This window comes from Hippopotamus amphibius, chromosome 1, assembly GCF_030028045.1.
Source record: "Hippopotamus amphibius kiboko isolate mHipAmp2 chromosome 1, mHipAmp2.hap2, whole genome shotgun sequence".
In the NCBI taxonomy this organism is placed as follows: Eukaryota; Metazoa; Chordata; class Mammalia; order Artiodactyla; family Hippopotamidae; genus Hippopotamus; species Hippopotamus amphibius.
This window is the reverse complement of record NC_080186.1, coordinates 54,800,704-54,824,890: the sequence shown is the minus strand read 5'-3', so window position 1 is coordinate 54,824,890 and position 24,187 is coordinate 54,800,704. Positions and strand designations below refer to the sequence as shown.

Sequence of the window (24,187 nt, the reverse complement as noted above, 5' to 3'; positions counted from 1 at the left end):
ATATATATATATGGATGATGAATATTCACTAAACTTATTGTGGTAATCATTTCATGCTATATATAAGTCAAATCATTATTCTGTACACCCTAAACTTATATAGTGCTGTATGTCAATTACATCTCAATAAAACTGGGGAAATAAGGAAATAATTATAAATAAAATCACAAGAACGAACGAACGAACGAGAAAGAAAGAAAGAAAGAAAGAAAGAAAGAAAGAAAGAAAGAAAGAAAGAAAGAAAGAAAGAAAGGGAGAAAGAAAGAGAGAAAGAAAGAAATTAAAAAACCTCCAAAGGCTCAGGAAACATTTTCACTATGAGAATATTATCAATTAACTTCCTGAAGTTAACTAAAATTTTTCAAACTATAGAAATATTTTTTAAGTTAAATGCATGATACAACAGAAAAATTATTTTTTAAAAAGCTAAAGAGACCAGACTACACAAAAATTTGGGCATGTTAGACAAGTTTAGAAATCTTAGTAACAGAATCTGGGGTTTATGGGTGAAAAGAAGTCTTGTGGGAGCTGCTGGAATGTGACTGGTTAAAGAAGAATTGACATAAGCAGCGGTCTCTTTCTCTAGTCTATGGCAACTCAAAACGGCACTCCATTCCTCTTCACTTATGCTCTTCTCAGGGAATGAAGCAAAAGCCAAACACACAAATGAGAATCTATTCAACTGTTTATTGTTCCTAACTAACAGACTGACTGTGATATATGATAAACATTCTCTAGTGTATAAAACAAAGAGGTGGGTAGAAAAAAGCTTTGCTATTGTTATCACGTTTTCCCTTTCTGTCTACCTCTTAGACCTCATGTACTTATTTGGCTATAAGCTCTATTTCTGTTTCTCTTACTCTCTCTGGCTCTCTACTGTATCTTACTGTTTAATCATGCTTTGCTGATGTTTGTAACAAAAGCTGCACCACAGAGATTTTTTTTCTTATGGCAGTAACTAATGAGATCAAGTTAAATCCTTAAAGCGGAAGTAAAATTATGAAAATACTATATAGAGCGTGGATAGGTGGCTACAAAGGTAATTCTCTAATGTACTAAATGACTAGAGAGCCATCTTTTTAGTGGACAGAAAGTCAAAGAATGTCAGAAAACTAAAGTGGTATCTTCTAGGTTTGGTACACATCTTTGGTTGAAAAGTAACCAGAAGTGTAGCCATGGGGTAGACTGTAATTGGAAAGCTAATCTGATCCAAAGTGAAGAAAAGTACATTCCCTCCACCCCATACAAAATTAGTCAGAAAAATCAGTATCTGTTAACATCCACGTGTAATTATACAATCCAATTTTGGTTTGAGGCCTACCACTAAACTTATTTACTTATTTCCAAAAGTTGTTATTAATAATAATAAGCTAATATTAGTAGTAAGCATGTGCTGGCACTCTGCTGAGTCTTGCTAAGATTGAGTGGTAAATAAGATGACCATGAGTCCTTCTTTCCTCAAGATGTTTACAATAATGAATAGAACAGATATCAAATAACAATTAAACAAAAGCATACTTATAATTATAGTAAGTGCTATGAAATAAAAATATACAGTGCCTATAAAAGCAAATAAAGGGACACCAAAAATCATGGAAAACTTCCTAGAAACTGATATTAAAAGTGAGACCTGAAAGATGAATAAGAGATAAAAAACCATTCTGGGCAAAGAAAATATGATTCAGAAAAGCTCTGTGTAGGATAACAGTTTGGTGTATTCACAGAACACATTATACAGGGTATCGCAGCTCATATTAAGTATTTAGGATTTTATCCTAGTGACAATAAGAAACTATTGAAGGGTTTTAAGCAAAAACTGATATATTTAGATTTGTAATTTTAAACAATCACTCTGCAATGCATATGATAGATTAAAGTGGGATAAGAGTGTGTTTGTGGTCATCAGATAAAAGGCAAAAGATTATAGTGACTTGAACAGGGGAAGTGGCAATCTCATGGAGATAAAATGATATATTTGAGATATATTTAGAAGTAAGAATAGACAGGACTTGGGAATTGATTGCCTATGGGGAAGAAGGTGAAGGAGATGTCAATGATAGGTTTCCGCATGAGCAACTAGGGAGATAATGTATAATTAATATGGGGAACACTGGAAGAGGTGCTGGTTTGAGAGAAAGTACCAAGTTCTCTTTTGGACATACTGAGTTTGAGATGCCCACAGATATATAATCAGAAATGTCAGTTAGGCAGATGGAAGGTAAACCTGGAGCTCAGAATGGAGGTCTGTGTTGGAACTGTAAATTTGAAAATTCACAGACATATATAAATATGCGAGCACATATATTCTTTGAACCCATGTGATAATGAGATTCAAATACCTAGGAGTGTGGCATTAGAAAGAATGAACTTGGATAGAACCCACAGAATGTTAACATTTAAGAATCAAGTGGATGGACCTAGAGAGTGTCATACACAGTGAAGTAAGTCAGAAAGAGAAAAACAAACATCGTATATTAACGCATATATGTGGAATCTAGAAAAATGGTACAGATGATCTTATTTGCAAAGCAGAAATAGAGAAACAGATGTAGAGAACAAATGTATGGATACCAAGAGGAAGGGGGTGGAATTGGGAGGAACTGGGAGATTGGGATTGACACATATACACTATTGATACTATGTATAAAATAAACAACTAATGAGAACATACTGTATAGCACAGGGAAATCTACTTAATGCACTGCAGTGACCTAAATGGGAAGGAAATCCAAAAAAGAGAGGATATACGTATATGCATAGCTGATTCATTCTGCTGTACAGCAGAAACTAACACAACATTGTAGAGCAACTATACTCCAACAAAAATTAATTAAAAAAAAAGAATCACGTAGAAGTGAAAAGGGACTGAGAATGAGTAGAAAGCAAAGTAGGAAGAAACACAGTAGAAGATGATCATGGAAACAGAGTCCAGAGTTTTTAAATAAGATGGGAATGGTCAAATGTGTTAGAGGCTCCAGAGATTAACAATTAACAAGATCAGCTTTAGTAAAAGATTACAACAGGGCTTCCCGGGTGGCACAGTAGTTAAGAATCCGCCTGCCAATGCAGGGGGCACAGGTTCGAACCCTGATCTGTGAAGATCCCAAGTGTGGAGGAGCAACTAAATCCATGGGCCACAACTACTAAGCCTGCGCTCTAGAGCCCATGAGCCACAATTATTGAGCCCACGAGCTGCAACTATTGAAGCCCATGTGCCCAGAGTCCATGCTCCACTATAAGAGAAGCCCACACACTGTAATGAATAGTAGCACTGTAATGAATAGTTGCTCTCTGCAACCACAGAAAGCCCTTGCGCAGCAACGGAAATCCAATTCAGCCAATAAATAAAAAAATTAAAAAAATTAAAATTAATTAATTAAAAAAGATTACAACAGATGCTGGATTGATAGTGAGTAAAAAAAAGAAGACAGCAATATGAATAATCTTTCAAATCTTGCTATGAATTAAAGAAGACAGGATCACAGTTGTACTAAGATTCACTGTTCTACTTAATCCTCCAAATTACTTTTATGCTTATTTTACAGATGAGGAAACCGAGGCTTGCAAAGGTCAAGTAACTTGAAAAGGTCAACCGAGTTTTCTCATCTTATCTAGGTCATCCCTAAAAGACTTTCTACCTCCAAGAAAAAGTTTTAAAATTTACCTCTGTTTCTGTTCCACAGTCATAATAAATTTCGCGTCTTTCACAAGAACAGAAGCAGCCTGTTGCACACCTTTCCTTGTTGCACAAAACTAAAAATGAATGAAAAATTTTTGTATTAATCATATTAAAAACTGAACATTACACTAAAAAATAAGCAACCAACAATCCATACCACAAGTGTGGGTTTCTGATCAGAGTACGTTTGTATAACACTGGCAATTTTGTAGCTGAGGGTTAAATCAAACTTAAATTCACTTTGGTTATTAATGCAGGGAAATCCAAGCACCACTTTCCGAAGTTTCACTGGTCTATGTCTCTCATCCATTTTCAGACATACAGCAGATCTTTCACCATCTGAAAGCCATTCTGCAATCTTTAAATGACAGAAACATACACATTAAATTTTTTCTAGTAAAGTTTTATGGCTAAAAAGCGCAATTATAGATCACTTTAAAGTCAAGGTATAAAAATATTTAGTCAAGTAGTCCTTCTCAACATTACATATTCTAGTGACACTATTCTACTGATATATTGGTAAATATTGTCAATAGCAGTGTTTCAAGATTATACCCATTTTTCATTATGGTAAACTTTGAATTAATTATTGTTTTATTTTCCTCCTAAAGAGTCCAAAGTAAAATTAAAATTAGTTTCAAAATAGAAATGGAATTTCTGACTAGCATTGTAACTTCTTTGCTATTTTTCAGGACTATACCCAGATATGGCTGACACTTCTTTTGTGTTATCCTAAATACTAGCTAAAGAGCAGCAAAATAATGATTGGATTAGACTGGCAAAGGTTGACAACTTTTTTCAACAAAGAACAAATAAACACTTGAGAGATGGCAGTGCCAAAAGCACATTTCAGACTCAATGTTAGAGTTCTTAGTTAATTTCTGGAGCTGTGGAGAGCAATCCTTAACTTCACATAGCCTGGCTAGTAATCAGGCTTCATGCCCTGCTATGAAACTGTTTCTTTGACAGAAAGATAGATTGATGAGTTTCTAATTGTATAGGAAGGAAATATTAAAACATTTTCTTCAAGGTTCTCATGGGTAGTGATGAGAACAAGAATTTACAGTTTGAGCAGAACAGAAGGCCAAGGATGAAGGCCTTAACTCAGGGGAAAACTGAGGAAGAGGACTTATAGAAAGAGACAGAGAGAGAGAGCATTCACAGAAGTAGTGATTATCACAAAGGGGAAGAGAGTTTCAAGAATTACAGAGTATTGATATTTAGAAACTGCTTACAAATCAATAAGAAAAGTTTAGCATTCCAATGTGAAAAAAAGGGTAACGTCTATGACCAGGCAAGTTGCAAAAAAAGAAAGCAGTTGACAAATATATTAAAAATATTTACTTCAGTAGTAATCAAAGCAGTACAAAATTTTAAAATAAGGTACCATTTTAAATAACAAATTTAAAAACTATTTCAAAGTAATAATAACAATAATAACTTTAATATTATACTATCCAGCATTAGAATACAGAGAAATGGCTGATGGTAGAAAGTATAAATGAATATAACATTTATTAACAGTACTGTGTCCTTAGAGTTTTATATATCCTTTGACTCAGTTATTCTACTTTAGAAGACCATCCTAAGGAAATAATCATGATATTTTCAAAGATATATTAATTTCAGCACTATTTACAATAGCAAAAAATGAAAATAATCTTCCATCAAGGTGTTAGATAAATAAATTACAATAAAACCACAAAAAACATACTAAAGAAGAGTATTTAATGACATGGAAACATTTGTAGGTAACAAGCAAGTCATAAAAGAGTATGTATGTTATGATTCTATCAATACACCTAGAAGGACAAATGCTGGGTTTTTGTTGTTTACACATACTTGAAAATTTTCTCTATTATCCTGAATATAAACAAAACAAGTTGTCCTTTCATGAACCAAAATGATTAACTGTGCTAAACTAAAGACAAAGGCAAAATTTTACATTGGATTAGAGAATACTGCATGGTAGCTTTTGTGAAAACAATTTCTAAGAATTAGTTGGGGGAAAAAGTCATACTGCAGTAGGCTGAGAAGTAAATAGGAGTGAGAAAGCAAAGTGAGATTGTACTATCTTTCAAGTTTGCCAAAAAACTGAAGAAAAAAATTAGGACAAGTATTTGTTACAGAAAGTATAATATTGTACAATTATTTCTTTACACGTTCATGTACCCTAGTAACCATGAGATCCTCCTCAAGAGCAGGGCCTATATGTTTTTACTTTTGCATCTATCATTAGTGCTTACCACAATTCCAGGCACATAAAATTGGGGGAGGTGGGTGGCAATCAACCAACTAATTATTTTTATTCTCTACCATACTTTGCTAGACAATTAGAGTCAGCTGGTTACAACAATCATAACATAACACCTCATATTATGACGTGTCTAATACCCATGAAATTACGACTTTTAGATACTAATAAACAATGAACTTGCACCAAACATATTTTATTAAACCCAATCAACCAAATTTTATGGTCTTAACACTGTCATACCTATGAGACCTAACCTTAACTTTCCACAACATACTTTCCTATTAAATTGGTTAGGTGATTTACAGAAAATAAAAAGAAAAAAAAAAAACTCTCATTTTTCTCCAAGATTAAATATTTCACTAAGTCATAAAAAAATCTGATAGACTAAAATTCTAACTTACATCCTCAGCATTTGGAATTGTTGCAGATACAGCTACAAATCTCATTGGAATAACACTGCTGGTATTTTCTCCAGTATGAGATAAAAACTGCACAGTTTTCATTCTGCTGACTACTACTTCAAGAGTTGGTCCACGATTTTCATCTTTTATGACATGTACCTGAGAAAAAAATTAAGAAAGACTCATTAGCTATAAAAGTAAAAAACTATCTAGCCAATTAAAATGTAAAACAATATTAAACACCCTTCCTTAAGAATATAAGCATTTTTCACTTGAAGGGATAAAGCAAACATAGAGTTTGGTTGAAAATGTCTTGTTTCTTTCTATCCATTCAAATCATCTCTTCATGCTTATCTCTGAAAGTGAATAATGTGTTCACTACCTCATCAATGAGAAAGAGTCGAACCAGTTGGACCAAAGAGTTGTCTCTCCATTTTCTAGTCATGCTATCCCATTTTTCCTAGAGAAAAAATCAAAGTGGTTTAACATGATAAGGAATTATAATAAGTATTATTAAGATGTCAATACAATTTTTAACATGACATGTTACAAATGCTGGGCAATATTTTAGTTGATGTCTTAAAAGTATCCCAAAAGAGATATATTTTTAAAATTTTAAATAATTTTGATAATCTTGTGTTTAAAAAACTGAATCCCCATTTATTTTTTAGGTTTAAGCAAAAATATTTAAAATTATAGTCTAACTGCCCTTTTTAGTCTCTACCAAGATCCTCCCGCTACAATATACAATATGTGGATAAAAGAATACAAGCAGTAAGTATGATTACAAATTACCCACAATAACAAACTGCTTATTCATATCTTTTGCCTATTTACTCCATTTGGTTGTTTGTCTTTTACTTAATTGATTTGTTAGTATTCCTTATATACCCTGAATACTAGTACTTTTTGTTTGCTTCACATTGCAAATATATTCTTCTACTTTGTATTTTCTTTTAACTTTTTTTTATTGTGAAGAGAAACATATATTCTAATAAACCAAGGAAACAATAAAATGTAAGTAACACCTACTGGAGTTGTCATAATAATATGGGCATGCTGAATCTCAAATAGGTCATCCATTACTGTATCTCCAGTGAGTTCTTTACAATTCAATCCTATTGCTCCAAATTTTTTTTTCCAATCATCAAAACGCTGACTACACAGGGCTTTTATTGGTGCCACTACAACAATATAAGATACTTATTTTGAATATTAGTGCAATTAAAAAATTATTTTCACAAATAGTTAATAAAATTAGCACACATCTAGGTGCTGCCTAATATATATAAATCAAAAGTTAACAAATAAACATATTATTTAGAACCATAAAGGTAATCACCAAACAGAACTAAATACAGAAAAAGAAGTGATTGCTCAGGAAATTGTAACTAAGAGTGAAGAAAGTTAGGTAGGAAATTATCACCCTTTGTGATCACTGATTTTTTTAACCATGTGTATAAAATACTTTGATGAAAAAAATGTTAACATATACCTAAAAAAGGAGAGTAGAGGTTCCTATGGAAATTTCTTGAATTACAAAATATTTGACTCTATTTGTTCATCTTCCCTGTCGTTTCAAAAATAAACATGTAAAGGCCAAATTATCAATTCCAATACTATTTTTACTTATAAATCTGGAAAAATGCATTTTGAATGTTAATAGATAAGATCAAATGTGATATCTTTATTTAAAAAGTATGGAAAACAAAATAATTCTTATATCTTGAATTTGAATTTATTTTTTACTTTTACTGCAATGGTTTATCATTATTATAATTAATTATCACTCTTTCAATATATAAATACTTACTGTAAACAATTTTAATGTTTGACCATGGCAATGGTACTTCCATTAACAATCTTGTTATAGCTAGTTCAAACACCACAGTTTTCCCAGAACCAGTTGGAGCACAAATCACAAAATTCTTATCTGTATAAAGAAGCTAAAAAATAAAATTTAATCAATCATGGAATACAAAGAATTTTTTAATTCTCAATTTGTCAGAATATATGCCTTAAGAAGACTCTATGGAATAACAGTTCAAACAACTTTACCTCTAAACTTATTAAAATTATAAGCCTGCTCTAGATCCACCACCCTCAATAAATAATACTATTAATAATTTATCATCTTGTTTTGTCAAAGTAATATGCTAGACCTAGAAGAAAATAATTTCCCTACTTTCAGAGAAATTTTTATAAATCTAATAAACAATCCACCTATGAAAATTACATGCATTCATTTAACAAACATTTTTTGAGCTCCTATAATATACCAGTCACTGAGTATACCGATGAAGACGTAAAGACGTATGTGATCTAGTCCCTGCTCTTAGCACACAATCTCACAAGAAAAGGCAAATAAGTAAATAATTAAACAAAATACTTACATCATCAAAGGCTTTGGACTGTATATAGTTGAAATATGGGAATTCTTTGAAAATACTTCTAAATTTTGCCGCTGAGAATAACATTAAGGAGTCAAATATTTCAGAATTTAAAAAATTGGTCACTCAATTTAAAAATTAAGTTAGTACTGACTTTGACAGTATTTAATGATGAGGCTTTATTTTTTTTTCCTGAAAAAGCATAACTTTTCCCCATAAAAAGCATAACTTTACTATTTTTAAGAACTTTTATTGATACAACTGACATACAATAAACTGCACACATTTAAAGTATACAATTTGATATTTTTTTTCTTATTAGTAATGTATATATGTGGCAATCCCAATGATGAGGCTTTAATATTTATTATTTTGGGGACTTCCTAGGTGGCGCCGTGGGTAAGAATCAGCCCGCCAATGCAGTCGTCACGGGTTTGATCCCTGCCCCAGGAAGATACCACATGTCACGGAGCAACTAAGCCCGTGCACCACAACTGCTGAGCCTGTGCTCTAGAGCCCATGAGCCACAACTATTGAGCCCATGTGCCGCAACTACTGAAGCCCACGCGCCTAGAGCCCATGCTCTGCAACAAGAGGCCACCGCAATGAGAAGCCTGCACACCACAATGCACACCCCCGCTTGACGCAACTTCGTGTGTGGCAACGAAGACCCAACACAGCCAATAAAATTAATTAATTAATTAATTTTTAAAAAAACTTACTATTTTGGTATCATAAGAAAGGAATTAACAGATATAGCAGGAAGGATTGAGATGGTAACATAGGAAGCTCCTGAACTTCCATCCTCCCATGTATCCACTGAATAAACAGCTACACATGGAGCAATTCCCTCTGAGAGAAATCCCCAAACTAGCTGAACGATTCCTTTAAGACAGGTGAATGAGAAAATAACTACATCAAAATGGGTAGAAAAGGCTGAGAAACTCTTGCCATAAATTCCACTCCTGGCACATCACCATACAATTAAGAAGAAACCCCCAACTCCCAGCTTCTCCTTAAGGAGCAAAGGGTTTGGACCACATATCTAGTGCCCCAATTTTTTTTTTAAAGATTTCTTTTCTTATTTACTTATCTGTTTATTTATTGGCTGCATTGGGTCTTGGTTGCTGCACACCGGCTTTCTCTAGTTGTGGTGAGCAGGGGCTACTCTTCATTGTGGCGCATAGGTTTCTCGTTACGGTGGCTTCTCTTGTCAAGGAGCACAGGCTCTAGGCATGCGGGCTTCAGTAGTTGTGGCTCACAGGCTCTACAGCACAGGCTCAGTAGCTGTGGCACATGGGTTTAGTTGCTGTGTGGCATGTGGGATCTTCCTGGCCCAGGGATCAAACCCATGTTCCCTGCATTGGCAGGCAGATTCTCAACAACTGCACCACCAGGGAAGCCCTAGTGTCCCAATTTTTAAGGCTCCCACCTTAGGGATGGGCTCTCAAAACACCCAGCTCTGTAAGCCAAAATACAAGCAAAGCAAATAAGCAGCTTTTATTTTTTTTATATTTAAAGCACACAATTTGATTTTTTTTTCTTATTAGTAATATATATATGGCAATCCCAATCTCCCAATTCATTCCCCCCCAACCCTCCCCGCTTTCCCCACTTGGTGTCCATATGTTTGTTCTCTACATCTGGGTCTCTATTTCTGCCTTGCAAACTGGTTGATTTGTACCATTTTTCTATATTCCACATATATGTGTTAATATACGATACTTGTTTTTCTCTTTCTGACTCACTTCACTCTGTATGAAAGTCTCTAGGTCCATCCATGTCTCTAAAAATGTCCCAATTTCGTTCCTTTTTACAGCTGAGTAATATTCCATTGTATATATGTACCACATCTTTTTCATCCATTTGTCTGTCGATGGATATTTAGGTTGCTTCCCTGTCCTGGCTACTGTAAACAGTGCTGCAATGAACATTGGAGTGCATGTGTCTTTTTGACTTATGGTGTTCTCTGGGTATATGCCCAGTAGTGGGATTGCTGGGTCATATGGTAACTCTGTTTTTAGTTTTCCAAGGAACCTCCATACTGTTCTCCATAGTGGCTGTATCAATTTACATTTCCACCAACAGTGCAAGAGCGTTCCCTTTTCTCCACAACCTCTCCAGCATTTACTGTTTGTAGATTTTCTGATGATGCCCAATCTAACAGGTGTGAGGTGATACCTCATTGTAGTTTCGACTTGCATTTCTCTAACAGTTAGTGATGTTGAGCAGCTTTTTACGTGCCTCTGGGCCACCCTTATGCCTTCTTTGGGGAAATGCCTATTAGGTCTTCTGCCCATTTTTTGATTGGGTTGTTGGTTTTTTTGATATTGGGCTGCATGAACTGTTTATATATTTTGGAGATTAATCCTTTGTCTGTTGATTCGTTTGCAAATATTTTCTTCCATTCTGAGGGTTGTCTTTTCGTCTTGCTTATAGCTTCCTTTGCTGTGCAGAAGCTTTAAAATTTCATTAGGTCCCACTTATTTATTTTTGTTTTTATTTCCATTACTCTAGGGGGTGAATCAAAAAAGATCTTGCTGTGATTTATGTCGAAGGGTGTTCTTCCTATGTTTTCCTCTAGGAGTTTTATAGTGTCTGGCCTTACATTTAGGTATTTAATCCGTTTTGAGTTTATTTTTGTGTATGGTGCATGGAGTGTTGTAATTTCATTCTTTTACATGTAGCTGTCCAGTTTTCCCAGCACCACTTATTAAAGAGGCTGTCTTTTCTCCATTGTATATCCTTGCCTCCTTTTTCATAGATTAGTTGACTATAGTTTATCTCTGGGCTTTCTATCCTGTTCCATTGATCTATATTTCTGTGTTTGTGCCAGTAGTACCATGCTGTCTTGATCACTGTAGCCTTGTAGTATAGTCTGAAGTCAGGAAGCCTGATTCCCCCAACTCTCTCTTCTCAAGATTGCTTTGGCTATTTGGGGTCTTTTATGTTTCCGTACAAATCGTAAGATTTCTTGTTCTAGTTCTGGGGAAAAAGCCATTGGTAATTTGATAGGGATTGCATTGAATCTGTAAATTGCTTTGGGTAGTACAGTCATTTTCATGATGTTGATTCTTCCAATCCAAGAACATGGTATATCTCTCCATCTGTTTGTGTCATCTTTGGTTTCTTTCATTAGTGTCTTATAGTTTTCTCAGTACAGGTCTTTTACCTCCTTAGTTAGGTTTATTCCTAGGTATTTTATTCTTTTTGTTGGAGTGGTAAACGGAAGACTTTCCTTAATATCTCTGTCTGCTTTTTCATTGTTAGTGTATAGAAATGCAAGAGATTTCTGTGTGTTAAGTTTGTATCCTGCAACTTTACCAAATTCATTGATTAGCTCAAACAGTTTTCTGGTGGCACCTTTAGGATTTTTTATGTATAGTATCATGTCATCTGCAAACAGTGACAGTTTTACTTCTTTTCCAATTTGGATTCCTTTTATTTCTTTTTCTTCTCTGACTGCTGTGGCAAGGACTTCCAAAACTATGTTGAATAGTAGCAGAGAGAGTGGATATCTTTGTCTTGTTCCTGATCTTAGAGGGAATGCTTTCAGTTTTTCACCACTGAGAATGGCAAATAAGCAGCTTTTAAATGGGCACAGGAACATTCCACTACCCTTGCAGGTATACAACCAGGCTCAGTGCAGAGGGGACAAGCAACAATGCCCATCTTCAGTTTCTCCCTGAAAGGAATTTAACTCCATACTTTCTCAGCTGCTGTATGAGGTTCTAAGTTCTAATCAGCCTGCACCTAGGCACAGTCCTCCCCTTTGGGACACCAATGGATCTTGGCACACACAACTTCTGGGAGCCAGTAAGAACAAAGACAGAGACTTGGACAATTACAAAGGTTCGACCAGCAACTAGGAGCTCAGGCCAGGTTGACTGACAAGGTTCACCTCTTATACAAGACCAGTCTCTCAAGACTGGAGAGGTAGATGTTTTATCTAATGTGCAGAAACCAATACAGAGAGTCAAGAAAAATGAAGAAACAGGAGAATATTAAAAAAAAAAAAAAGATAAATCTCCAAAACATTAATTTAATGAAACAGAGACAAATGATTTACTTGATAGAGAGTTCAAAATAACACAGGTCAGGAAAGCAATTCATGAGCAAAGTGAGAATTCCAACAAAATCACAGAAAAATTATAAAGTACCAAACAGAAATCATAGAGCTGATAAATATAATAACTGAACTGAAAATTTCAATAGAAGATTTCAACAGAAGACAGACCAACTGAAAGAAAGATCAGTGAACCTGAAGACAGGGCAGTGGAATTAAAGCAATCAGGGGAGCAAAACAAACAAACAAAAAGAGTGAAATCAGCTTAAGGGACTTATGGGATACCATCAAGTAGACCAATATACACAATATAAGGGTCCCAGAAGAAAAAGAGATAAAGGGGAAGAAAGCTTATTTAAAGAAACAGTGGCTGAAAACTATCCTAACTTGGGGAAAGAAACAAACATCCAGATCCAAAAATCCCAGAGATTCCCAAAGAAGGTGAATCTAAAGAGACCCACACTGAAACACAGTAATTAAACTGCCAAAAGTTAAAGAAAAAGAGAGAACCTCAATAACAGCAAGAGAAAAGCAACTTGTTACATACAAAGGAATTGCCACAAGACTATGAGTGAATATTTCAGCAAAAACCTTGTAGAGCAGACTGTGGAATGATATATTCTGGGTCTGAAAGAAAAAACTGCCAACCAAGAATATTTTACCTGGCAAAGCTGTCCTTCAGAATTGAAAGAAAAATAGTTTTCTAGACAAGCAAAAACTGAAGGTTTTCATCACCACTAGACCAGCTTTACAAGAAATGCTAACGGAAGTTCTTCAAGCTGAAATGAAAGGATTCTAATTAGAAACAGGAAAACATATGAAAGTACAAAACTCACTGATAAAGACTGATACACAGTTACATTCAGAATACTCTAATATTGTAATGGTGGTAGTTAATTACTTATAACTCTAGTATAAAGGTTAAAAGGCAAAAGTACTGTATCTATAATAATTTATTCATGGATACACAATATTAAAAGCTATAAAGTGTGGTATTAAAAACATAAAATGTGAGGAAGTGAATGTAGAGCTTTTGTATGCATTCAAAGTTAAGTTTTATCAGCTCAAAAGAGACTATTAAAAATGAAAGATTTTTTTAATGCAAGTCTCAAGGTAACTACAAAGCAAAACTCTACAGTTGACACACAAAGATAAACAGGAAAGAATAAGAACATACCACTAGAGAAAATCATCAAGTCACAAAGGAAAAAGCAAGAGGAGAAGAAAGAAGCAATAGAACTACAAGATCAGAAAACAATAAAATGACAATAAGAAGTCCATACCTATTAATAAACACTTTAAATGTAAATGAACTAAATTTTCTAATCGAAAGACATAAAGTGGATTTAAAATGGATTTAAAAAACAGGACTAAATTATTTGCTGCCTACAAGAGATTCATTTCAGCTTTAAGGACACACACAGATTGAAAGTAAAGGGATGGAAAAAAATATTCTATACAAGTGGAAATCAGCAGAAAGTAGAGGTAGCTCTACTTAGATCAGACAAAATATGCTTAAAATGAAAAACTGTAATAAGAGACAAAGAGATCATTATATAATGATAAAGGGGTCAATTCATCAGGAGGATATAGCAACTGTAAATACTCATGCACCCACCACTGCAGCACCTAAATATATTTAACAAATATTAACAGATCTGAAGAAAGAAATAGACAGCAATACAATAATATTAGGGGCTTCAAGAGCCCACTTTCAACAATGAATAGATTATCCAAAAAGAAAATCAATAAGGAAACATGGGACTTAAACTATGCCTCACATCAGATGGCTCTAACAGATATATACAGAGCATTCCCTCCAGCAGCAACAGAATACACATTCTTCTTAAGTGCACATGGAACATTCTCCAGGATAGATCATATGTTAGGACACAAAACAAGTCTTAATAAAGTTTTAAAAGAAGACTGAAATCATATCAAGCACCTTTTCCAACCACAATAGCATGAAACTAAAAATCAATTAAAGGAAGAGAAGAGAATGCATCTAAACTCATTTTATGAGGCCAGCATTCCACTGATACCAAAGCCAGATAAAAACACCAGAAGAAAATAAAATTACTGGGCAATATTCCTAATAAACATACATGCAAAAAGCTCAACAAAATATTATGAAACTAAATTCAACAGTACATTAAAAGGATCATACACCATGATCAAATGGAATTTATCCCTGGCATAGGATGGTTCAACATCCACCAATCAATCAACATGATACACCACTTTAACAAAATGAAGAATAAATATCATATGATCACCTCAATAGATGCAGAAAAAGCATATGACAAAATACAGCATCTTTTCATGCTGGTACAAAAGAAATATGCTTCAACATAATAAAGGCTGTATATAACAAGCTCACAGCTAACATTCATACCTAATTATGAAAAACTGAAAGTTTTTCCTCTGAGATCAGGAACAAGACAAGGATGTCTATTCTTGTCACTTTTATTTAGCATAGTATTAGATATCCTAGATGTGGCAATCAGACCAAAAGAAAAAAGAAAAAAAAAAAGAAAAAGAAAAAGAAATAAAAGGAATCCAAGTTGGAAAGGAAGAAGTATAACTGTTTCTATTTGCAGATGACAAGAAACTATATATAGAAAACCCTAAAGACTCCACACACACAGACCAAAAAAAACAAAAACAAAACAAAGAGAAAAAAACAAAAACCTGTTAAAACTCTATTAGAACTAATAAACAGATTCAATTAAGTTGCAGGATACAAAATCAATACACAAAAATCAGTTGCATTTTTATACACTAACAATGAAATATCAGAAAGACAAATTGAAGAAAATAATCCCATTAACAACAGCATCAAAAAGAATAAATTCTGAGGAATAAATTTAATCAAGGAGGTAAAAGATCTGTATGCTGAAAACTATAAGATGTTGATGAAAGAAACTGAAGACACAAATAAATGGAAAGATATTTCATGTACATGGATTCAAAGAATACTGGTGAATGTCCACACAATGATCTACAGATTCAATGCAATCCCTATCCAAATTCCAATTGTATTCTTCAGAGAAATAGAAAAAAAGTTCTAAAAATCATATGAAACCACACACACACACACAAAAACCAGCTAAAGCAATACTAAGAAAAAAGAACAAAGCTGGAGGTATCACACGTCCTGATTTCAAAATATATTACAAAGCTATTGTAATCAAAACAGTATGGTATTGACATTAAAAACAGACACATGATCAATGCAACAAAATATCCAACCCAGAAATAAACCCATGCATACACGGTCAATTAATTTCCAACAAAGGAGCCAAGAACTGCTAAAGTATAATCTCTTCAATAAATGGTGATGGGAAAACTGGATATTCACATGCAAAAGAATGAAACTGGACCCCTATCTTACACTATACACAAAAATAAACTCAAAATGGATTAAAGACTTAAACATAAGACTTGAAATCATAAAACTCCTAGAGGAAAACAAAGGGCAAACGCTTCTTGACATTGGTTTTGGCAATGATTTTTTGGATTCGAAACCAAAAGTGAAGGCAACAAATGCAAAAATAAACAAGTGTGACTACATCAAACTAAAAAGCTTTTGCACTGCAGCAGAAGCCATCAACAAAATGAAAAGGCAATCTATGAAATGGGAGAAAATATTTGCAAACCACACATCCAATAAAGTGTTAATACATAAAATATACAAGGAACTTACAAAGCTCAAAAAACAACCCAGTTTAAAAATAGGCAAGGGACCTGAATAGACGTTTTCCCAAAGGAGACATACAAATGGCCAACAGCACATGAAAAGGTGTTCATCATCACTAATCATTAGGGAAATGCCAATCAAAACCACAATGAGCTAGCACCTAACACCTGTTAGAATAGCTATACTCAAAAAGATAAGAGATAAATGCTGGCAAGGATATGGATGAAAGGGAACTCTTGTATGCTACTGATAGGGATATGAACTGGCACAATCATTATGGAAAACAGTACAAAGTTTCCTCAAAATATTTTAAAAAGAAGTACCATAGGATCCAGCAATCCCTGGGTTATATCCAAAGGAAACAAAATCAGTATCTCAAAGAAATATCTGTACGCTCACGTTTGCTGCAGCATTATTCACAGAAGCCAAAGTATGGAAACAACCTAACCATTAAGAAATGAATGGATGTGAGACTTCCCTGGCAGTCCAGTGGTTAAGACTCTGCACTTCCAATACAGGGGGTGCAGGTTTAAACCCTGGTCAGGGAACTAAGATCCCACATGCTGCACAGTGCAGGGGCGGGGGGGGGGGGGGGGGATAACAAAAAACAAAAAAAGGACTTAGGAAACAAACTTATGGTTACCAAAGGGGAAAACTGAAGGGGAGGGATAGATTGGGAGTTTGGGCCTGACATGTATACACTGCTATATTTAAAATAGATAACCAACAAGGATCTACTGTATAGCACAGGGAACTCTGCTCAATATTTTGTAATAACCTAAAATGGGAAAAGAATTGGAAAAAGAGTAGATACATGTATTAATATATGTACAACTGAATCACTTTGCTGTACACCTGAAACTAACACAATATTGTTAATCAGCTATACTCCAATATAAAAAAAAAAGAAAGAAATGAATGGGTAAAGAAAATATGTATAAAACAGAATATTATTCAACCTTTAAAAAGAAGGAATTTTCTGCCTTTTGTGACAACATGGATGAAACTGGAGGGCATTATACAAAGTAAATTAAGCCAGACAGAGAAAGATAAATCCTGCATGATATCACTTATAAGTGGAATCTTAAAAAATAAAAGTCAAACTCACCAAAATAGTAGAATGAATGTTGGTTGCCAGGAGTTGGGGGCATGGGAGAAACAGAGGCTGGTAAAAGAGTACAAACTTTCAGCTATAAGATGAGTTAGATGTGAGGATCTAATATATAAAATGGAGAGTAGGGGACTTCCCTGGTGGTGCAATGGTTAAGAATCTGCCTGCCAATGCAGGGGACAAGGATTCGATCCCTGGTCCGGGAAGATCCCACATGCTGCAGAGCAACTAAGCCCATGCACCACAATTACTGAGCCTGCACTCTAGAGCCCACAAGCCACAACTACTAAGGCCCTCACACCTAGAGCCCATGCTCTACAACAAAAGAAGCCACGCAACAAGAAGCCCACGCACCACAAGGAAGAGTAGCCCCCACTCGCCACAACTAGAGAAAGCCCACACACAGCAATGAAGACCCAGCACAGCCAATAAATAAATTAATTAAATAATAAAAAAGTGGTGAGTAGAGTTGAAAATACTGTACTGTATAACTGAAATTTGCTAAAAGATGAACTTAAGTGTTCTCACCTCCCCCCGCCCACGAAAAAAAAGGTAAATATGTGAGGTGATGGATGTGTTAACTAACTCAATGGAGGGAACCGTTTGTAATGTATACATTTATCAAACTATCATATTGAAAAATTAAAGTATATCATAATTTTGTCAATTGTACCTCAGTAAAGCTGGGGTGGTGGGGAGGGATTAACAAATTATTTCAGTCCTCAGTCACATTCCATATTCTGAAAAGAATCCGTAAAGTCCTTATGGAGAAACAAGGTTTATAGTAAGCGTTATACTTTGACAATTAGATCTGATAGGAGAGATGCAAATACATATGAAAGTATATCAGAACTAGGCATGTAGTTTATTTCTACCCAACTGGTATTTTTTTTTCTTCTTCATCGTGATGAGGTCTTTTGATTTTTATCTCTTTTTTAAAATTCCAAATTTCATATTTTATCTGTTGATTGTTTCATTAGCTGATGCATGTTGCTGCTGGTCACCTAACCCTGAATTCCTTTGTTTTTGGTAACTTGGTTGTGCTAAGTGGTGGATTTAATTGCAATTATCAGCATATTGGCTCAAGGAGGACTTAAATCGCCCTTCCTCTAAGAAAGCTCAAAAATATTAATAGATATAAAGAATAAACTGTCCCCTCTCCAGGGGAAGAGTCTACTGCCAGTTTGCAAGCATTTGTACTTACATGGTATTCTTATTAGTCTGAGTCATATTTGTCAACTACATTTATTAAACACTGCGCAGAATACATTACTTGATTTAGAAAGCTGCAGGAAGTTGTAAATAAAGAAAATGAATTCCTGCAACTGAGGCTGTTACAATCTACATGTATTAGGAGCCATAAAATAGGTAATGAGAACACAAATACACAGTTATTTAAGCAATTCTATTTTTATGAAGATATACAAAAATTGATGGACTGTGGTAAGTGATCCTGTTAAAAGTTAAGTCAGAGCATATTACTTCTCTGCTCAAATTCCCCCATTTCTCTCAAAGAATATGGCCACAAGGCCCTACATAATCTACTCCACCTTCGTGTTTCCGACCTCCTATCCTACTACTCTTGCTTCTGACTCATTTCCTCTGGCTTTATTGGACTCTTTGCTGTTTTTCTAAAACATCAGCCATGGGACTTCCCTGGTGGTCTAGCAGTTGGGACTTCATCCTCCAGTGCAGAGGGTGCAGGTTCCATCCCTGGTTGGGCAGCTAAGATCCCACAGGCCTTGCGGCCAAAAAAACCAAAACATGAAACAGAAGCAATATTATAACAAATTCAATAAAGACTTTTAAAATGGTCCACATGAAAAAAAAAATCTTAAAAAAAAAAAAAAAGTCAGCCATGTTCCTGCTGTAAAGTCTTCCCTCCATCCAGATTGTTCTTCCCTCCATATTTCCTTGGCTCTTCCACTTCCTTCAACTGCTTACATCTCACCTTCTAAAGAAGACCTACCCTAATTACTCTATTTAATTCTAATCCTGAGGCCCCATTCTAGAATCCCCAATTTAATCTTTTTTACCCTGCCCCACTTTTTTCTTTTTTCATATTACTCATTACCTTCTAAAATACTATATGACTTTTATATACTGTCACAATGTCACAATTGTTCTGATCTATCCTCCATCCCAAGAATGTTAACTTCTCTAGGGCAAGAATTCATTGTCTGTTTCCTTAACTGACGTATCCCAAATTTCAAGCACACAGTAAGAATTCAATTAATACAGGTTTGCATTTATTAAATCAAGCAGATAATTTACAAATCCTCATTTTACTTTCAGTTGTGCACTGTGTCAGAATACTCATACCAAAACAAAAATGTAATGTTGAGTCTGTCAATCCATCAGCTTTTGAACGAATCTCATTTTTCCTTCAAAATATATCTCTTCCTTTAAAATATTTATTTGTAACAAGCCCACAAGTGGATCATCATGCTGCTTTTTCTCTCATTAGGTAGTTCCATATCAATTTACACTCACGAAAATGAATCTATGATTCAGAGTACATGTAAGATCAGTTTTCTAACTCATGAGAAAACTCAACTACTAAGTATATCATATATCATCACTATCAACACTTGATATCAAATTTTTCCTTTTGTCCAACAAATTCTCAGCAGTCTCACTGCAATTACATGTTATAATAGGGGGAGAAATGTCTGCAGGACTGAAAATGACAACAGTACTGTGGCAGGATCAATCTGACCAAACTTCTATTGTCCTGAGGATTCAAATATAGTAAAATATTGTAAAATAATCAGAAAATAAGTCCAAATAATCCCCAAACTCTCAAATTATCATGAGTGGCATTCAGTCTTCCACTTTAAATATACACGTGGAAATAATAAAGTATAGCAAGTTCTGTGAGTTTGACAGCAAATGAACTCTTTGGACAATAAATCAGTGGACACAAGAATAGGCAGTAGTCTAAACTAACAAAGAGACCTAAACAATAGAAGCACTTCAGCTGTGCTAAGATAGCAAGAAGATCTTTAAAACTCTTCAAAAATTAGTGTCATGTTATGGCAAGTCAGGAATGGGATAAGAATTTCCCATCATATAGATAATGAAACTAGCTTTAACTGTTTACTGCTAACCTATCTCCTACATCCCCACATTATTTAGGTCACCAGAGAGAAAGATGTGCAGCAAGATTGAGACACCATGATGAACAGGAGCACTAATGACTGGCCACATCTGACATTATTATATCATCATGCATAACCCCCCTTTCATTGTCCTCTCCTCACACTCTAATTCAGTCCAGTTATATGCATTGGAGGCAACTTTTCACAAGTGGTTAAGCAAACATTTTCTAACTATACTTCAGAATTATCTCAGTCCCCAGAGTACCCAGGATTAGAATCACTCATCCCTAGATTTCTCCAGTTCAACTGCCCAATATCTGGAACTCACTTTGCCAATTAGATCTTAACTTTTGTGGATCCTAGAGCATTCCCCAGCTTTAACTCACTAATTCCATAATCCTAAAGAATGGTTTTGATAACATAACTTGACCTGCTCAAAAATACTGCATGGATTCTCTTCATGGCTTAATAAATATATTAAAAATAAAAATAAAAACTTCTGACCTAGGTATTCACGGCATTAAATGATCTAATCCTGAAGTACCTATCCATAATTATTTTCTACCACTCCTTTAATCATAACTTTTTTCACCCAAACTGGAATGCTTGTTCTTTCCAAACATATTTCATACTTTCTTACCCTTGCCCTTGCTCATGGCTACTCTTTTGCCAGAACAATTTCCCTACTTTATATGGCTTTCAATGTATTTGGAGATAAGACAATATATAAGGCTTGGTCCTTGCCTTCAAGGAGTTCACAGGTCATAGGGAAATAGTCACAGAAACTGCTGATGAATTATAATAAAACAGAATAAGTACACTGTTACAGACATATACAAACTATCAAAGAAGCAAAGAGAATGTTACCTCTAGAACACACATATATACTCAAAATATTTACACAGGAAATGCCCAGAAATTTAAAATAGGTATAAACTGCAAATCAGGTTCTTTCAAAAATTACTAGATTTGTAAAAATGTCCCCAATCCACAGAATGTCCCATTTTCAGTCATTTCCCCTCTCCATGTTTATACCAATACGTTGTCTTTACCCAAAGTGTAAGAAATTATCTGTATCAATTTGTAAGTAAATATGCCCAGAGTTCATTCAATAATACAAATCTCATATCTGTACTTATCACCAACTGGTAACAAACAGTTCACAACTGGCCACCAGTCCACAGACCACACTTTGAGTAGCACTAACTGATACACATATTGGGACTCTTACATGACCAAAAAGATTCACTTTTCCCTCTTTTTCTTCGTCAATGAAAACAAACAAACAGAAATGCAATGAAACAAAATGTTTTAAAGTTATGACTCAAAATATAATGCTGCTGTAGTAAAATAAAGGATACGGATTTCTGTGACAGCCTTCAAGGAATCTAAACCATTTTCTGTTACCCCTAAAAAAAGAAAATCCTATATACTTATGGATATTTTTAAACTTTTCCATAAAAGCTACTTCAATAAAATCTGTGTAACTTTTTACTGACAGCACAATTAAAATAACATTAGATCACAATTTAAAATTATGCAATAAAGAAACTGCACATAGACAGCCTACTCAAATTTACTATATTTTTGTATTTTTACCTATACTAAGAAATACAGACTAGGTTGCACTTTTATAAAACTAACTGAAAAAGCAAGGAATTACCTTGAACTTCATGAGGTTGGGATGCAAATGAAAAAGATGGTGCTTTGATTATGCCTTCTCTGTTTTCAGAAGCAGAAAAAGTATCACTGGCTGTCAACATGTTAATATCTGAATATTGAGGTTTCTGCTTACTATTGCTACATTTCCACGATTTCCCTTTGCTCATTTCCATTTGGACAATTTTCACTGAGCCAATGTGAGAGTCCAAGTTTGCAGTGTCACTGGAATAAGCACTCCCATATATATTGTCAGATATTTTAAATAATCTGCAAAAAAACCCAAATTTGCATTTGTAATAGTTACTTAGAATGTGAAAAACTAGTATAAAATTGGTCCCTTTAAAAATATCTATAGATTATGGCTTATTAGAACACAAAAACCAACCATTCTCCTAAAGTATGATTTGCTTAATTTACCACTGAATTATGTCTTTTCACTTTCCTAAAACTCAGATAAATCCATCTGTGGTAGCCAGCCTCTGAGACAACCCCAATGATTCTTGTCTCCTGGTACTCACACCCTTTTGTAGTCACCTTCTTTGAATCAGGACTGGCCTATGAGACCAGCAGAGTACTGTGGAAGGACCAGTGTGCGAAACCTAAGGCCAGGTCATAAAAGACTGTCACTTCCACATGGTCTCTCGGATCACTCACTCTGAGAGAAGCTAGCCACTATATCATGAGAACACTGAAGCAACCCTATAGAGAGGCCCACATAGACAGTACTGAGACTTCTCGTCAGTAACCAGCATCAATTTTCCAAACACTATTCAATAATCATTTTAGTGTAAGAAATGGTTATTTTCAAAGTTCTGGTAAACAAAGAAAGGCCATCTTTATGATTATAATTTATTATATTCGACTGATTCAAAGACAATCCATCAAAGTAATTTGTTCACAATAGCCATAAGGGAAGAAGTGACCAATCCTAATACAACACTAGCACATTATAGAATAAGTAACAGGGTTGACAGCAGGTTATCAATTTTACAGGATTCTGTAAGAAATGACACCCAAGTAAGTACTGTACAAATATAAAATACTTATAAATTATTTTCACTAATCTTAATGACAGGTTTTTGTATAAGACCAATCTTTCAAAAAACTAGAGAGAGAAATGTATTTTAGAACAAACTGTAGAGTTGTGTCCTCCAATGCCAGCAGTTCTATTTTTGAAGGCAGAAAATTCAAAAGCAGATGGTTAGTCTTAGATAATATAACAGAATCCCATTATGAAATGATATTGGAGACTGTGCTATCAGTTAAAAGCACAGACTTTGTAATCAGACAAACCTGGATATAAATCCAAAGTTTCTCCACTTTCTAGCTGCATGACTTTAGAGTTTGAAAACTGTAAAAATATTATCCACATACTAGTTATCTAAATTCTCTGGACCTCAGATTCTTCCTAGGTCCTCTGGAACTCCCACTCCACACTCTCTTATGTCCTCAGCTTCTTTATTGAATTTTATATTTACTTCCTGGTCTTAACAAAAATATTTATTTGCCCTGGAAAACTCCTGCTACTTAAAAAACTGTTAAGTGGAAAAAACTGCTAATTCTCCTACATCTGATGTACTTGATGGTTGAAAGTCTTCTTCTCCACTCCAAATCTACATCATTACTTTTTCACTCTCTCACAAAAGTATCTGCTCTATCTAGCTATACCACCTTGTAACCCTCCTTGTGGCATATATCATGTATCAATCTCTGGTCACTTTAGAATCTTTTCCTCTCAATCCCAAGTTCTGCCATCATCTCGGTTACTTCAACATTCAAGTAGACAACCCAATTCAAAATCCTATCCTCTCAGTTTCTTG

General features: G+C 34.6%; 1 protein-coding gene across 1 annotated transcript in view; it reads right to left on the bottom strand.

Annotated features, from left to right (window-relative positions):
- Positions 1-24,187, bottom strand: part of HFM1 (helicase for meiosis 1) — a 121,691-nt gene that overhangs the window by 87,252 nt on the left and 10,252 nt on the right. The window contains exons 4-12 of the mRNA XM_057746760.1: positions 22,369-22,634; positions 22,067-22,114; positions 8,731-8,801; positions 8,151-8,283; positions 7,370-7,521; positions 6,720-6,797; positions 6,338-6,496; positions 3,837-4,037; positions 3,665-3,753 (exon numbers count right to left, since the gene is read on the bottom strand). Of these exons, the coding sequence (XP_057602743.1) occupies positions 3,665-3,753; positions 3,837-4,037; positions 6,338-6,496; positions 6,720-6,797; positions 7,370-7,521; positions 8,151-8,283; positions 8,731-8,801; positions 22,067-22,114; positions 22,369-22,634 (1,197 nt within the window). The remainder of the gene's footprint in view (positions 1-3,664; positions 3,754-3,836; positions 4,038-6,337; positions 6,497-6,719; positions 6,798-7,369; positions 7,522-8,150; positions 8,284-8,730; positions 8,802-22,066; positions 22,115-22,368; positions 22,635-24,187) is intronic.